We start from the raw sequence: 17,826 nt of genomic DNA, 5'->3' as shown, positions 1-17,826 counted from the left end.
GAGACTTTCGGACTACTTTTCAGCTTGCCTGGATCCAGTTGCAAGGGAAGCCTCTTCCTCCCGCATGAGAGCAGCAGTTGCAGCACACGCCCTCCTGGACAGGACTACTGACATCAGTGGAAAAACCATTGGAAATCCTGGCTCTGCATGACATCTCAGCAATCCTCAACCAAACCCAGCTAAAACATCTCTCCACCGCCAGGCATCTTCGCCTCCAGTGCTCTCTACTCCTGCCCAACAATGTCACCATCTCCAAATGCACAGTCCTCAATCCGCCCACTCTACTCCCACTCCCAAGGGGGGATACAGATACGGATCCTCAGATAAAAAGTCTGATCAAAATCTGCATGATACCTTCTGCAGGGATCTGAATTTGCTCCGGACGGATGTCCATGATTGCTTCAGCATCATGCAACAGGAAACAGCAGGACTACCCAAGGTGGCAGAAGAGCCACTGACCAACCCAGAGTTGATCCTCTATGTTGGATGGCTCCAGATTTGCAGATGATGAAGGAAGATTCCACACGGGAGGTGCAGCGACCAGCAATCAAGAGATCCTGTGGTCCAGAAGTCTGCCGCCCAGTCTGTCAGCCCAGGAAGCAGAACTGATAGCGCTGATGAAGGCCTACCAGATGGCAGAAGACAAGACTGAGAAAATGTTTACCGATTCAAGGTACTTGCATGGCATAGCACACGACTTCGGACCCATCTGGGCTGCAAGGGACTTCCTCACAGCAAGCGGAACAACCGTGAAGCATCAATGGAGCCATTAAGGACCTGCTGAACACACTTCAACTTCCAAAAGTGGTGACAATGCTAAAAGTCAAAGCGCATGGAAAACTGAACACAGTAGGGGCACGAGGCAACAACATGGCAGATATGGCAGCCAAAGAAACAGTCAAGGAAAGACAATATGGACAAGTGGAAGAGGTCGTAGAGCCGGACGGCTACTACAGGACGGCTGAAGACAGGAAACCTGACAAGATGACATCCTGGGATCTGCTCAAAAAAGTTGCAAGAGCAAGCCCCAAAGGACAAGAAGGAATGCTGGATGCAGAAGTGAGCAACACATGAAGAAGGAAGGGTATACTAAATGGACTACAAACCCTGTTTACCCCGAAGCATGTACCCTATGGTGGTCCAGTGGGCACATGGGCCCACGCACAGATTAAAGACACAGATGAATGATCCGATTGGTGCTTACTGGTTCGCTCCAGAAATCTCCACCCTAACAGCCAAGTTCATAAACAGCTGTCTGACCTGTGGCAAATGCAACCCTGGAAGAATGAAGAAAGTTCCCACACATCAACTTGCCAGACCACTGTACCCCCTTCCAAAGGATCCAGATAGACCACATCCAGATGCCGCCAAGTGGAGAATTCGAATATGCCCTTGTGGCCGTGGACATGTTCTCAAGATGACAGCCAGAAGCTTTCCCAGCGAAGAACCAGTCAGCAAAGAAGCTACTCTCAGAGACGAGATATGCAGCTATGGGGTCCCAGAAGTGATAGAGAGTGACCAGGGACCCGCATTCACAGCAAACCTCACATGAGAGATCTAGTCAGCAGTAGGGTCAGACTTGGGCCTACACACTCCCAATCACACTACTCAGTGTTAGGCACACTCCCAGAGGCCCAGAAAAGCTGTCACCATATGAAATTTTGTTTGTGTCTAGTCCCAGGTTAGGGGTATCTTTTCCCTCAGCAGCTGACTATGTAATGTGATACTTTGTCTGCTTATGTAATTGAAATCTCCAAGAAACTTGCTAACACCCATTCTCGAGTTTTTTTCTTCATTGCCAGATCCAGATTCAGTGTCCGGTATGCACTCCTAGAAGCCAGGAGACTGGGTGTTGGTGAAAAAGCTTGTAAGGAGAACACCACTCGATCCCAGATTTGATGATCCTGCTCAAGTGCTGCTGATGACACCAAACTCTGTGAAACTGGATGGAAGACCCACTTGGATCCACTCATCGCATGGCAAGAAAGCTCCCCTACCAGAAGATGACACCCAAGCCAGAATGATGTCGTGGATGCCCTGCCTGACTGAACAGATGACCTACCTGATAAAGACTACACATCGCTCACTACACATGCTATTGACTAAGAGACTGATTGCAACGAACCCCCGTTAGGGACAGATCTCCTGACCGCCCATTTGCGAAAAGTCTGTATGGAGTGGGGCACAGGCGTTAGGCTTGTGTCAGTTCGCCAACAGCACAAAAGATTTGCAGCGCTTTGGGACAGGAGGCTAGGATTAGGGCAAGTGATATCTAAGGGGGGCTTGTGATAGAAATATATATATCATGTAGATCTCACTTGCATGTATACTCCTCTATAATCAAATATATACTTATATGCTCACAGCTAATATATACATTATACTAAATGGTTTAAAATGGCTGACACAAACTGAACTAATATAACCCAGACAGATCATATGGGGTTTTCCACCCCTAAAAGCAGAAGAGTGTCAGATGTTTGGTGACTGCTGATCAAATGTCATCTTCGTCCTAGACAGAGAACTCGAGTTTAGTTGCTTGATCAGCAGTCATATGAGCATTAATCACAATATTCCATATATGTTTAGATAACCAATGACAGAGGAGCTAGACAATATGATAATTAACTGACCACCCCTGACAACCCCTAACACTCCTTTCTATGTGAAAATATAAAACTATGTATGTACAATAAAATTTAGTATTGATGGAATGTTGTTCTGTCACAGTTGTGTACAGTCCATTCTTGATGAGCGCTCAAAATACTCAGTCTAATTGGGAGCGGCCACAGCACACACAGGGATATATTTATCCAACCCTAATATTTCCATAACATGATGAATATCGTATTCACTTAGATGATCAGTTGTGTAAGGAAGAGAAGGCACCATGTTGCGGCATGGGACTAAAGCGAGCTCGATTAGGCCGTGTGACCCTCTGTACAAAATCTCTAGGTCTTGGCAGGAATGAGGATGATACTTTAACATATCCCACTTACTCAACATTCTTGTAAACCAAATACATCTTCATTGCAGCAATATTGCCTAAAAGCAATGGCCTCTTTCTTGCAGCATAATGCACCTCACACTTCAAGATTAGTTCAGGAAAGGCTCGGGGACACCACAAACAATTCTAGGTGTTGGCTGCTATTGACTTTCTCATCAGCACAAATTCAGGCTCGGACTGACCCAAAGGAGAATCCTCCGGTGGGCTCCAATGCAGGAATGAGCGCTCCACACCACCTATAGGATTAGTAGCTGACAATACATTTGCTTCACTATAAAAATCATATAGAAAAATGTGTATATAGAACTTATTATTAAACAGACTTTATTTAAACAATAAAATAATTGTACAATACAAAATCTAAATAAGATATTATATTAGCCACCAGTGTACTCAAAGTGAGCCAAGCAGATGTTATACAGGCACCACTACTGAGCGGGTAAAATACTAGAAGGAGTCATGCATATAAAAGCACATTGTTATTCCAGTGTTATTATAGGTATAGGGCTGGGGGCGCACCATTGTTATATTTCGCAATCAACAATTATACAAACCACCATAGTGTGCGTCCATGACCATCACCCATACCACATAAGTCAATTTAACAACAATGTATAGAGCATTAAGCATATAAATAGTTATACATGTAGGCAATCTTACCCGTCCTCAGAGAGTGGTGCCACAACCCCTACGCGCGTTTCGGCGCTGTGCCTTCGTCCCTGACGAAACGCGCGTAGGGGTTGTGGCACCACTCTCTGAGGACGGGTAAGATTGCCTACATGTATAACTATTTATATGCTTAATGCTCTATACATTGTTGTTAAATTGACTTATGTGGTATGGGTGACGGTCATGGACGCACACTATGGTGGTTTGTATAATTGTTGATTGCGAAATATAACAATGGTGCGCCCCCAGCCCTATACCTATAATAACACTGGAATAACAATGTGCTTTTATATGCATGACTCCTTCTAGTATTTTACCCGCTCAGTAGTGGTGCCTGTATAACATCTGCTTGGCTCACTTTGAGTACACTGGTGGCTAATATAATATCTTATTTAGATTTTGTACTGTACAATTATTTTATTGTTTAAATAAAGTCTGTTTAATAATAAGTTCTATATACGCATTTTTCTATATGATTTTAATTGAATAGCGTTGAACTTACGCATTTTTCTCCAGTTACTGTGGACGCTGTTTTCTTTCCCCTTGTCTCATTAGGGTTTGTGTCATACTATGCATGCGTCCTTATAGCTGGGGGTAATCATTTGATTCTCATTTGCTTCACTATGTACAGAAGAGGGCATCATCTCAACCTTCAGTTAGCTAACCCACTTATTATTCTACAGAAACATAGGTAAATTTGAATGAGGATAATGTGATATTTACATGGAGAGGAACAGTGGGCCACCAGAGTCAGTGTCCCTGGTGGGCCCTTAGCACCCTTGTCCGGCACTGAGCACAATACTGCAGATATCACCATACAGCACAGTACCTGAGTAAAGTTGATGGTAAAGATGGCGTGTGACCGACTGCTCACATCATTCATTCCCGTGGCAGCCGTGGTTCTATTAATGTTCCCAGCATCCATCAGCTCCTCCACATCACTGTAATTCTGAACCAAGTGCTTGGACAAATCTGCAGATATCAGAAGCATAATGGTGAACCTGAAATGTGGCCCCTTCTATCAGGACCACGTAATGCATAGAAATACTTAGTCCTATGCATCCACAGCCAGAAATCCTATGGTACAGCCATTACATGCACCGGCTGCTGGGCAGTGGAAATACCAGACATTTCTGGAAACTCGTCTTAGATACAACCAAAAGTTAAAAGCTGGAGACACAAAACCGTAGTAGACCTTTATTTCAAGGGTAACGTTCTATTTTGGTGATATTTCTCATCAGAGAAATCTTATTTAATCCTCCTGGACTCATCACTCATTCTCATAATTCTCAATTCAGAGGTGAAATCTGTATTCAGGGAAGACAGATTGTTACATTACTGAGATAGGAGATGACAACTGGTGCTCAAAGTTCTATCGACGCCTGTAACTTATGATGTCTGTCTGCCTCGAACAACTCCTCTCCATAGAATTTGAAAAGCAGGAACTATCATCTCCTACCTCAGTAATGGGAAGATCAATTGTCACTGAACCCAGATTTTACCTGTGAATTTAAGAGTGAAGTATCATTTCAGGAGGTGAAAAAAAGCAGAATTTTATGAAAAGACATATCACAAAGTTGCTTATTTTCACGAGTACTATCAATTTATGAAATAAATGAAAAAAGTGACTGTCGTTTTATTTCTACGACAATTTGTGAAGTGGTTTCACATTTCTTTTTATTGATTCTGAAAAGGTGAGAAAACATAGCCGATAGTATATTATTTCTAGAACACCTTTCCAGCCAATTTTCATTTTTACACTTTTATTTTTCTCCTCGCCTACGTCCAAGAGCCATAACTTTTTATACATTGTCATATGAGAGTTTGTTTTGTACCGGGAAGAGTTCTAGTTTTTAATGACACCATTCATTTTACCAGATAAAATATTGAAAAATAGGAAAAAACTATGAAATGGTGAAAAAAATACTATTGTTTGCTTTTACAATGACTGTTGCGGAATACAAATATGTTTTTCAGAACGTCAAAAAAAAAATTAATTAACTGTTGCTAAATTCAGACTTTTTTTATGGACCGGTGTGAGACCATTTTTTATGCATTGGGAGATGTTGCTTTTATTTGTGGCTCTCTCAGAAGGAACATTCAAAGAAACATCATCTGCTTAGTAGGGTCAACAGCTTGGGTGTTATCAGAGTATGATCTGGTGCTGTGTGACTTCGGCGTACTCGAATTTTATGTTCAAGTCCCTGCGGCTGCATGACTCGTGGCTGTTCGACAGCCGCAACACATGTGGCCAAACAGGCAATCCCTGCATGTATTGCGGCTGTAAACAGCTGTGAGACATGCAGCAGAGGGGATTCGAACGTATTTTTCGAGCACACCGAAGTCAATCAGTTAGAACCCGAGAATGCCCAGATATCGCCTTATCCGAGCACGTTCGCTCATCACTACTAAGCAGATGATATTTATTTCAATGTTCCTTGTGAGAAACCCGCTTCAATAGTAATATGATTACAGAGTTCATATTAAGATTCTTCAACAATGAAAATCACTTACACACAATTGCAATATTACATAAGTGATTGTGCAAAGCGGAATTCGGTACCTTCAACATATGGACCCTCTTTAGGGTGCTCTCGAACACGTAAATTGAAGGTTTTGGACGACTTTCTTCTTAGCAGGTCTCTTACTCTTTCATTGTAAATTTCTAGGTAGCTGAAAGAAACCCCACAAAATGTACAGTTTAAAAAGGAAACATGTCACACTGCCATTATATATCCATTATGAACAAGGGGTCCTTTGTGTGTTATAAATAGGAACACATAATGAAAGGGCTACAAAAAGTAGGACAACCCCCTTTAAAAAGTAAAAAGATAAAGTGAAGTTACTTCTTCCAAATGTGGCGACTTTACTCTTATCATTATACACCTACCTGACTTCTGTACGAAAAGAGGCATCCCCCTTCCGGGTAACGTCAGCAATCCTACTGAACAGTCCTTCACAAATCCGGGGTATTAGGCCAGAATCCCCCTGTGTAAGAAGAAGCATTTTAGGTGCTCACATTTTGTAGATCTCCTCAGAGATATCATGGTCAAGTCTTATCATATTAAAGAGAATTTTAAAACAGAAAAAAAGTGTGTTTTTTTTTTTTTAACGAAGTTATGCATTTCTGACCCCAATAATCAGTTTAATCCATTCTTGCCAGAGCTTGTATTTACCTTCCTGACCAGGCTAGTTTTTCCAATTCTGACCACTGTCACTTTATGAGGTAATAACTCTGGAACGCTTCAACGGATCCTGCTGATTCTGAGAAGGTTTTTTCGTGACATATTGTACTTACGGATAGTGGTAAAAATTTATTAAATATAACTTCCATTTACTTCTGAAAATATTGTAAATTTGACAAAAATTTAGCCATTTTAAAACTGTTTATGCCCTTAAGACCAGAGAGTTTTGTAAAAAAAAAAAAAAAAAAAAAATTGTCAAGACGCTAGAAGGATAGTTGATCAGTAAGGAAATCCTGAAAATATGCCATGTTGGCGGCACTAAGGACAAGAGTTTGGGAAACACTGGTCTAGAGGAAGACACTTCAAGAAATGGAAAAATATTTTCTCCCCGGAAGAGTAATTTTTGGGGCCGTCTGCTGAGCACTTTTCTGATGTTTTCGATAGGGTGTCTTTAAATTGTTAAAAATTCTGCCACGGTTATTGATTTTGCTTTCACATCCATACAGTTTTTTCCCTTTAATATTAAAGAGATTAAAATTAAATCAGAATTTATTTATTTTTTATTCTACAAATAAGTGACATGAATTAACAGCTAGTGCTGCAACGTATATGTGCAGAGCTGTCGATCCAAGTGCCGGGGCGTGTTTGCAGCCGGCATCACACAATAGTGAGCGGTGACAAACTGCTGCATGCATGACTGACTGAAAGCCAGAGGCATCCAGGAGGAATGAAATTCATTTTCTCCCGATAGCCGCACTTTCAGTAAGACGGAAAAACAGTATTGTAACATTGTTTACCTGCAGACTAACCCTACATCTGCAGGTTAATACTGACAGGTTGCCTTTAATACTTGGGGAAAAGAAAACATTATTACTTTTTAATTATTTTTTTTTATAGGTCCCCTAGGGGCTTTGAACAAATAATATTTGCTTGTTTTAGTATTGCTGACCATAAAGGTAAAAATCACAATTTTCTATGAAGTCCAAACGTAGGCTGGGCTCCACGGGAGTAGCCAAATGGTTTAGACGGGACTTTCAGCAGAACCTTAGTTGAAATGGCCACCCATTGGCACCCCGCGAATGTGTTGCATGTAGAGGTGAGTCCGTGGCCGCCAGAACAGATGCTCCACTACTATTACACTATTTATAAGCTGCTGTCAGTCAGTGACTGATTAAATAGCAGCTAACTCTAATTGCACTAATGATGGGAAGGAGTGAATGTCGGTCGGTCCCACTAATTTGGGAGGGGTTGGTGGACCATCTAATGTATATGAGGATCGCCCTGACAGGTGATGTTGTGGGGGACAAGAAACTGGCAGTTTTCATATACCATATATGCCAGACCATTTAGTTCTACCTGGAGCTAGGCCACCACCACAATTATCTGGCAGAAGCTTACTACCCTTTTACCATTAAAAACATCGGGAGGGAACATGAGAAAGTTGAGACAGATATATATTGGCTAAACAAGCTCAGTCAACAGCCATCGCTGCTGCTTAACACTGCGTCAGTCACGTGGCTTTGAAAGCCACAACCAATAGCAATTCTACAAATAGCCATATGCAAAAGCTGTCAGTCTCATTAAAATATACTTCCTCCTGATAAAAGCGCCTTCCTTAATCACACACGCTCTCAAGACACACACACGTGCTAGTTCATGCAATTTCGAAGATACAATAATGATTGGTTGGATAAAGTCAGGTTTGCCACCTAGCCCCTTTGTTACCAGGTCAAACTGTTCAAATCTGACATGTGACATTTTATACGGCAATAACTGTGGAATGTTTTAACATATCCCAGAGATTGTTTTTAGACTTTTTTCGTGACACATTATACTTTAGGTTAATGTTAAATTATGTCGATATATTTTGTGTTTATTTAAAAATAAATAAATCAGGAATTTGAAAAATTAATAAAAACTTGCAATTTTTCAACTTTAAATGATTATCCATTTTTATACGACACACAATATAGTTAATAAGCAACATTTCGCTTATGTCTGTTTTACATCTGCACCATCTGTACAATGTTTTATTTTGTTAGGATATTAGAAACTTTAAAATTGCAGCAGTCGTTTTCCATTTTTTTAATTTTCTTTAGAGACCTATTCAGGTTTTGAAGTGACGTTGGGGGGTCCATATATTGTCAAAACCCCAAATGTTTTAAAGGGCCACTGTCACCCCCCTCCAGCAGTTATAAACTAAAAGAGCCACCTTGTGCAGCAGTAATGCTGCAGTCTAACAATGTGGCTCTTTTAGTTTTTGATTCATTTATTACCTCAATAAAGCGTTTTAAAAATTGGCCACAAATACCAGATATTTTATCTGGAGGCGGTCAGAATCGTCCTCTATGAATCTCCCAACTGCCGTCACTCTTCTCTTCAGGGGCGATGGTCGCCACCCCCTTCGCGCTGTTGCTTCTTAAATCCGGCGCCTGCGCTGTGCGTGCCTGCCTGGGGCAGGCGCAGTCTTCATTGTCAGTCACAGCTCAGACGCAGGGTGCCTGACTGCGCCTGTGCGGGCAGTGCGGCCACCCTGTTGCTGAATCCCCGCCCCGCACTGTGTTATTCATTATGCACAGTGCGGGGCTGGGGTTCCTGGGCATGCGCACTGCGCTTGTCAGATGCTCCCCCGGTCCCCCGCCTTCCAGCATTGCCGGAATATACAGGTTTCATTGCTGACGTTTTGAACAGCCACAAAGAACAACGCTGGAAGGCGGGGGACCGGGGGAGCGTCTGACAAGCGCAGTGCGCATGTCCAGGAACCCCAGCCCCGCACTGTGCATAATGAATAACACAGTGCGGGGCGGGGATTCAGCAACAGGGTGGCCGCACTGCCCGCACATGCGCAGTCAGGCACCCTGCGTCTGAGCTGTGACTGACAATGAAGACTGCGCCTGCCCCAGGCAGGCACGCACAGCGCAGGCGCCGGATTTAAGAAGCAACAGCGCGAAGGGGGCGGCGACCATCGCCCCTGAAGAGAAGAGTGACGGCATTTGAGAGATTCATAGAGGACGATTCGGACCGCCTCCAGGTACAATATCTGGTATTTGTGGACAATTTTTAAAACGCTTTATTGAGGTAATAAATGAATCAAAAACTAAAAGAGCCACCTTGTTAGACTGCAGCATTACTGCTGCACAAGGTGGCTCTTTTAGTTTATAACGGCTGGAGGGGGGTGACAGTGGCCCTTTAAAAACCGCACTGCTCAACATATTCAAAACTGCTGTCTAGTAGTTTATTAACCCTTCAGGTGCTTTTCAGGAATTGACAGCAGCAACTAAGGGCTTAAACGGCTATGGTCGGTAGTAATACTGATCGTGACTGATGCTGAAGGGTGTCAGCTATAGTGTACTGCTGACGGCTGCTGCATCTCACCTTTCAGGGGGTGCTGTTCTCTTAGATCAGGTCAGTTATAAGTTGTATTGTTGGTCACTAAGGGGATAGCATTGGCAGTTGGGCCTGTAGTAGACTATGCTGTCACCCACCCTACTGGTTAAGGTCTATAGGTGACATATAACATCGGTAGTAAATTATAAGAGTAGTTTCTTTGGTATATGCCAGATTAGGGCAAGTAGAAAGGGCCCATCACTTTTGACGCTGCTTCATTAGCCAGAGTGGAAAGCCTCTACAAAAAAGGCAACCCTTATAAATGTAAAACTTTATAGGATTCATGATCTTCAACTTGACTGCAAAAAGAAAGCGGCCGATCAGGTTACACAAGCCAAGTGAACCGACTCGTCTAATTACAGACAAGTCACTAATTATAGGATGCTTCGCTTACCCCAAGCAAGACCAGGAAATCATTAGTGTTCTGCTTTTACACAAGACCATGGTGCTCGGTAATCATTAGAAAAACAGAATCTTATATACTTAGAAAAAAAAAAAATCAATGGAGAAAAGCAATGAAAATGACCACAATTAAAAAGTCTAAAAAAAAAAAAAAAATTGGTTTGGAATAAGAGTAGTTATTCAGCAGCATGTTCTGTAATCCAAACAGTCTAGTAAGGTACAAATAGTACATCTCCAATAATGATACACTGATGAAGCAGGCAGCTCCTGAGGACTGTGAGGTCAAAATGGAGAAGAAACTAGCAGATGAACACGGGTCTGGGTGAGTGAACTACAAGACAGTATGTGACAACGTACAAGTCGTTCAAAAGGTGAACGTAAGCTTTAATCAATAGGCCAGAGATAAAGTGAGATTTTATTACCAGTGTTATACAAGATTATACATTATTTTAATTATGGTACAACACAGACCACGTCCTTTCTTCGATCATATATTCTAGAATCTACCCAAATTCAAAATTGTAGAAAAGTATAATTGTATTAAACAGAATGTTTTGTTCAGATGTTTTACAATGAATTATCAAGAAAAAAAGAAGTGCGCCTGAGCAGAAATAAACTCACTCTGGACTCACTCATTCTGTGCATTTTTCCTACTTCTTTTCCCTTTACATGAAAAAAAAAAAGTTGTGTTTGGTTACTCTTACCACAACTGCTGATTCTATTTGGGAACTATAGTTCTCAAAATCTATAAGATGGAAGGGAAAATACACAAAGGTGTATGTATAATGGTGGCTTTGTGCCTCAGAAGAAGCCTAGAGTGAGGTGAAACTTTCAGTCGGCTATGCATGCACTCCCAGCCATTCTGTAATGGACTGCAAGAGATAGTCAAGTAGTGCCCTTGGCTTTTTCCTGCAGTCCAAAAGAGAAGAAGTGGTGATATGCACATCTCGCCACACCTCTATTCAGTGACGGATATCTCAGCCCCCACTCTCAAGATCTATCAGGGATCCACAGGTCGTACCATCACCGATTTGGAAATGACCACCTATTCTTGAGCTATAATGGGAATCTGTCAGCAGGATTTCACACTCCAAACCATTTATATGAACATGTAGCTCTTTCAAAGACAAGTCGAGCAACAACTCTACATGGCCGGTCTGTTCCTCTGTTACTGAGAAGTCAGTGTTGATATGTAAAAGGGCTGAAGACCTGTTTGGAGATCTGAAGCTTCTGTCACTCCAGATCTATTCCCCACCCAGTGCCAGAGGCTGTCAGTAAAGCAGTAGCAAGCGGCACTGGAAAGGAAATAGAGCTGGAGTGACAGAGGCTTTAGATCTACAGCCTCATTAACACATCAAATCAAATGCTGATTTTTCAGTAATAGATGAAACAGCTACATGTGCATATAAAAAGTTTGGGTGGTGAAATCTTCCTGACAGAATCCCTTCAATGATGGAAATTACTTGTTAATATAGGATGTATGCATATCCCTTAACTATTTAATGCAGTTTCCCACTTAAGGGACTTACCACTGCATATCAATAGAAATACAAACCTGCTGAAAAGCAGATTGCTGGGGCCTGAACAATCTGACAGAGGTTGCAAAAAAAACCCCTTGTAAATGGAGCAATGGTGAGCAGGTGTGACCACTGCTCTAGTCACTTTAATGGGACTGAAAGATAGTTGTTCTGTTAGTCCCATAAAACACAGGGAACTTTTAGACCCCTATTTTGGGGTTTGGGCTGGATCACAGTGGTCAAATCCACAATAATCATACACTTATCACCTGTCCTGTGCGTGGGTGTATTTAGCTTAATCTGAGGTCACAGTTTTTGTTTCTTCCAGAGCTTTGATGGTTAAGACATCAGTCATATAACAGATCCCATAGAACATGAATGGCGCCATCGGATTTCCGGGTAAGTTCACACAGGGGTTTTTTGCTGCGTTTTTTAATGCTAATTTTCAGCTGCTTTTTACAATACCAGCCAAGCCTATGGGATTTCAGAAATCTCATGCACACACATTGGGTTTTTGTGTGATCAGTATTTTGTGCTTTGCTGCATTTTTTGGACATAGAGCATGTCACTTCTTTCAGAGTTTTTGCTGAGTTTTCACCCATTGACTTGAATGGGTGTTGAAAAAACGCTGCAAAAACACAGGTATCATTATTTGCTGCATTTTTGCTGCTGAAAATCCAAAGGACATTAGCATGGACAAAGAAAAAAAAAAAACACACCAAAAAACACATTATAACCTGCCTTTTTGGCACTGCTTCTTTCCTGCCAAGAAGATCAGGTTTTGCTGCAGAAAAAAAAGCAGCAAAAACGCCCTGTGTGAACGTACCCTCCATGTTATAATGTATGAGAGAACAGCACAGACTGCGTTTCATCAGGTTCCCGAGCTGAACAGCCCACAGCCTTTCCAGCCATATTCTTATGCATTCCTTCACATCATGTAACTTGCTCACACTTTAGAGATTCCAGTGCCACCTTGTATCAGTCACTTCTAGTAATACTTTGCTTGTTTGGCTGAACAGGGGTCCTATCTGTGGTTGCATCAATTTTCTCTTAAATCATTAATCAGATTCAGCGAGCACACAGACAGACGGACGGATTGATGTTCACATTTAGTTCAATCCCCAAAAAACACACGCCAAGATCTTTCGCTTTTAAAGTACGGCTTAAAATTCTCTTTACATATTACATGAAGGAACCGCATAATCAGCAATAATCGTCTACAAGGCAACGACAGATCTTCTGTGTGTTGTAATAAAAATTAAGTGTTCACCCACACCCACCTCGATACCCCAGATTCTAAGGCCATATAACACTGCTACTACATTAACACATAACGAGCTCATTAACACTCATTAATACACGGGGGAAATTTACTAAGACTGGTGTTTTGCAAACCAAGCCTAATCAGGAGCCCCCTCCAGTAAAATGCCCTATATTCATTAATAGCTTGCACTTTAAACTATAGGAGAAGCATTAGACCCATGTCGCCCTTTGTGGGTAGCATACGCTACACGTGACCGTATCAGATCTTTTCAGAAGCTTTATATAAGTGACCACAGTGAAGATAAGGATCTAAGTTAAAACTATAAATGTCAATTAATGATTCGGTAAGTCAAATCACAGAATTTCTAATAAATCTGTGCCCCAAGTACCCTGAATCCGACCAGTGCAAAGCTCTGCTGCAGTACTCTTTACCACGAGGAGCAAGCATACGCATTCACTGCACCTATGCAGTAGTGTTATTCTACAGGGGCGGAAATGGGGTTTTCCATAACATTTCTGGTTTTCTCCTATCTATAACATAAGGAATAACTTGCTGATCACAGGGGGTTTGAATGTTGTAACCCACAGCAATCCTGAGGACAGGGCTCCAGAACCCCGAGAAGTGCAGGATCCCATCTGGAATGGTGCAGAGGTGCGCCTGCTCAACTTCCGCTCCATTCATTGCGTATAGGACTGCCTGAGAACGCAGCGTACAGCGCTCTGTTTCCCGCAGTCCCACTCACAATGAATGAAGTGCTGAGAATGCATTATTCAAGACATGGCTGCAGTGCGCCATTCTCAGTATCGGTAAGTGGCTGCACTGTTGCGACTTTTTGTGAAAATCACTTTACACTCAGACCGCGCATACGCAGTAGCTCTGCCGATGTTAAGCCGTGTTGATTGGCAGTGCACAGCAAACTACATGGAGATCTGGGTTATAAGGGCGGTCGTTCTGGCTCGCCCACTTATTTCTGAAAGGAACCACAGGGGAACAAAATGTGATGAATAAATCTGAAAGTAAGTGTCTGTTAATATAAGACATAATGATCTCTGGTGTTATGGGACAATTTTAACATTGCTGTACATTGTTATTTTCTTTTTTCTGCGGTTTTGTGGCCCTTTTTTTTTTTTTTTTTTGGGGGGGGGGGGGGTGGAATCCACCTGAAAGACATCAAGTGCACATAAACCAAGATTGGTTTTCTTTCAACAAACTTTAAAATAATGCTAACAGGGAGGGAAGAATAAAAAAAAAAAGAAAGTTCATACCGGGTTACCCATCATAGTATAGGACTTTCCAGAACCAGTCTGTCCATATGCAAAAACACAAGCATTATAGCCTTCAAATGCAGATTTCAGGACATCTGTGCCAAGATCTCGGAAAACCTGAAAGACACAATTTTGGTAAGTTGGTTACATGAACATATTCGCGCTCTCTCAATTTGGCCACGTTTCACATTAAAGAAGTTCACCGGGATTAGAGAAACATGGCGGCTTTCCAAACACTGCTCCCCAGTTTGCATGTGGTAATGAGGTGCATTCACATTCACTGCAAGCTGCCGCTAAACTCAACTCAAGGACAGATATGGAAATGTTTTGGAAGAAGCAGTCATGTTTTTTAACCCAGGATTTTTTTATTTTTTTTTACATTGTCTGAGCATTTTAAAGCCGACCATAGAAATCATTAACCGTTTTCCAACCACCCACTGTATTAATCACCGGCAGTGCGGTTCCTAAGTCTGCAGCTCAGCCTGCAACTTCTATCATTATACAGGACTATTAGAGGGTTATTCCCAAGACAGTAAGTTATAATTTACTGATTGCTGCTCACACCCCTAATGATCCCGAGAAAAGAGCTTTGGAAACAAAGGAACTGAGCTTGGCAATGCCCCATCTTGAATAAAGAAAAGATGCACATGCTCGACCTCCACTCCTTTCACCGTCTATGGGACTGCCAGAAATAGCCAGGTAAATCCAGCGCTCAACTGGAATCAGTAAAATCCATGGCATAATCAGCAACATATCTTTTCAGTCAAGTGTGAATGCTGCTTTAAAGAAGCACTCCCATCAAAGTTTTTAGTTTTAGTTTTTTTTTTATATATTGCAATCATATTAAAAGAGCTGTGAGACAAGAAGCCACGTCGTCTCCAGCATAGTTTTCGAGCACACCGACGATACTCTATTAGTACACAAGCGTCCTTGGATATCACCTCATCACTAGTCACAACAGAAAACAACGGTGATACAATTTTGGTTTCGCAGTATGGTAGGCAGTCCATACGATGGTGCCATCTAAAGCTGACATGACAAGTGAGAACTCTGAAGAGCTTGAAAATTTTCACTGGTAGTAATTCAGGCTATTGCAAACTTTACCTCCTCAAAATTGGCACCATTTTAATATGCAAACAGGTGCAATATTCTCCAAAAACAGTAGTATACAAAACTAAAAGGAAAGAACCCATAGGGATTAAATGACTCAGATTCCAACCTTTACTAAATAAGCGGATTCTTTCCCTACGGACAAGCTGAATATGAATGTTATTTCAATCCATTTCTGTATTTGTTTCTTTGGCATTAACAATCAACTTGAAGCCTCGAGCTTGCCAAAATTCCTGCAAAATCCAAGTTCCCCTTCAAACAGTAAGCACATTCTGCGAGCAGCTACTAAATAAGAGGGGTGATCGCTGAATATAAAGCAGCAGCCTCGGCGGCTCGCACGGGAAGATTACTGCGAGCTGCGAATCCCAGTTCACATCAGTCCTTCATTAAACTGAAATGCCCAGAAAGAAATACAGAAAATCTAATGGCGGAATCAGAAAATGTCTTACCCGTTCCTGAGACACATAGCTGGAATTTTTACAATCTGCTGAGAAGTAGGAAAAGTCATAGGTGAATATTTTCATGCGATCTCGACCCGAGTCCCCGGTGACCCCATCAGGCAACTGAACAAAACAAATGCATAATTAGGGGGATACATCATGCAGTGTTATTTACACACAAAATCCCATATCACCTTCAGCTAAAAAGTTTCAATAGCAATTTCATGAAATCCTAAACTCCCTGGTGGCAAAGAGATGATTAATTAACTCAAGGAAAAGAGAAGACATCTTTTGCCACAAGGATTTAAGCACACAAACATTAAACAAATTGCATTTAAGACAAGAGCACAAAGCGGCAGTGTTTCCACAATCAGGGGATCATGGCGCCTACGGCTAAGGTACTGCAAGTATATATTATCCTCAGAAGATGCTGCACTATAACACGAAAAAAAAAAAAAAAAAAAGAATATGAGTATTATAATGTATTTAAACATTAGACATGGTGCAAATCGATTGACAGGACCCAGTCTGGTAGCCCACCAGTAATCTGTGGCTGACGGACGGGAGACCTTCGACAGGCCACCTACCCAACTCCTCTGGGCTAGCGTCATGATGCACATGTGACGACGCGCCAGGTCAGATAATCAAAAGAAGAGTCGCAGACGCTGGCAGCAGATTGCTGGGCTCCCGTCCATCGGCCACAGATTGGCGGAGTGGCTGCTGGAACAGGTGCTCCGAGTCGTTTCACACCATCTCTAGCGCACACACAGACATACGTGTCTAAACAACATTACCCCTTTGGACACTTTGTAACGCGCACTAGCACTAACTAGTAACTTCGAGGTCTACAGAGTAAAGGAACAACATACACTTCTTGACTTATTCACTGCTCAAAAAAAGTTATAAAAAATTCATGCGTGTTCCACGAAAAACATTTAACACTTATCCACACATAAATGACTGTGGAAGGTCGACTGATGGAGCACACCACTGTTTCAGAGAAAGAACGTCCCAAATCCCCACGTGGATGGCGTGGTAATGAACACATACTTCAAACCCCCCTCCTATTAAAGGGCTTTTCCCACCAGTAAAAGTTAACTTTAAGCAATAAATCTTAGAATAATAATTATTTCCACAATTGGATGTGTTTAAATAAAATGTCCCTGTGCTGAGAAATTCTTAGAAACATGTGCCCCTGCTGTGTACTGTGTAATGGCTGCGTCTGACCGAGCAGGAAGAGGTCTGATCATACCACAGCTCCTGGACAGGGGAGGAAGCAAAAATAGAGTATACAGACAGGACAGCACGGGATCGCAAATGATTATTTTTTGTGAGGTACAACTTTTTCCTGCCTATTTTCAAACAATGTTTAATTTCAAAGAAATGAACATTTGCGATCCTGTGCTGTCCTGTCTGTATACTTTTCTGGGTCCTCCCCTGCCCAGAAGCTGTGGTATGATCAGACCATGTTCCTGCACAGTCAGACACAACCATTACACAGTACACAGCAGGGGCACATTTATAAGATTATCTCAGCACAGGAACATTTTATTTAAACACATCCAATTGTGAAAATTATT

General features: G+C 41.9%; 1 protein-coding gene across 3 annotated transcripts in view; it reads right to left on the bottom strand.

Moving 5' to 3' along the window:
* Positions 1 to 17,826, bottom strand: part of KIF16B (kinesin family member 16B) — a 376,655-nt gene that overhangs the window by 329,804 nt on the left and 29,025 nt on the right. For all 3 annotated transcript variants that reach the window (XM_077282562.1, XM_077282563.1, XM_077282561.1), the window contains exons 3-7: positions 16,256 to 16,369; positions 14,697 to 14,813; positions 6,567 to 6,664; positions 6,240 to 6,349; positions 4,506 to 4,648 (exon numbers count right to left, since the gene is read on the bottom strand). In XM_077282562.1, coding sequence (XP_077138677.1) covers positions 4,506 to 4,648; positions 6,240 to 6,349; positions 6,567 to 6,664; positions 14,697 to 14,813; positions 16,256 to 16,369 — 582 coding nt within the window. The remainder of the gene's footprint in view (positions 1 to 4,505; positions 4,649 to 6,239; positions 6,350 to 6,566; positions 6,665 to 14,696; positions 14,814 to 16,255; positions 16,370 to 17,826) is intronic.

The sequence above is a fragment of the Ranitomeya variabilis genome, chromosome 2, assembly GCF_051348905.1.
Source record: "Ranitomeya variabilis isolate aRanVar5 chromosome 2, aRanVar5.hap1, whole genome shotgun sequence".
NCBI lineage: Eukaryota > Metazoa > Chordata > Amphibia > Anura > Dendrobatidae > Ranitomeya > Ranitomeya variabilis.
The sequence above is the reverse complement of the archived record's forward strand: the minus strand, read 5'-3'. Positions and strand labels throughout refer to the sequence as shown.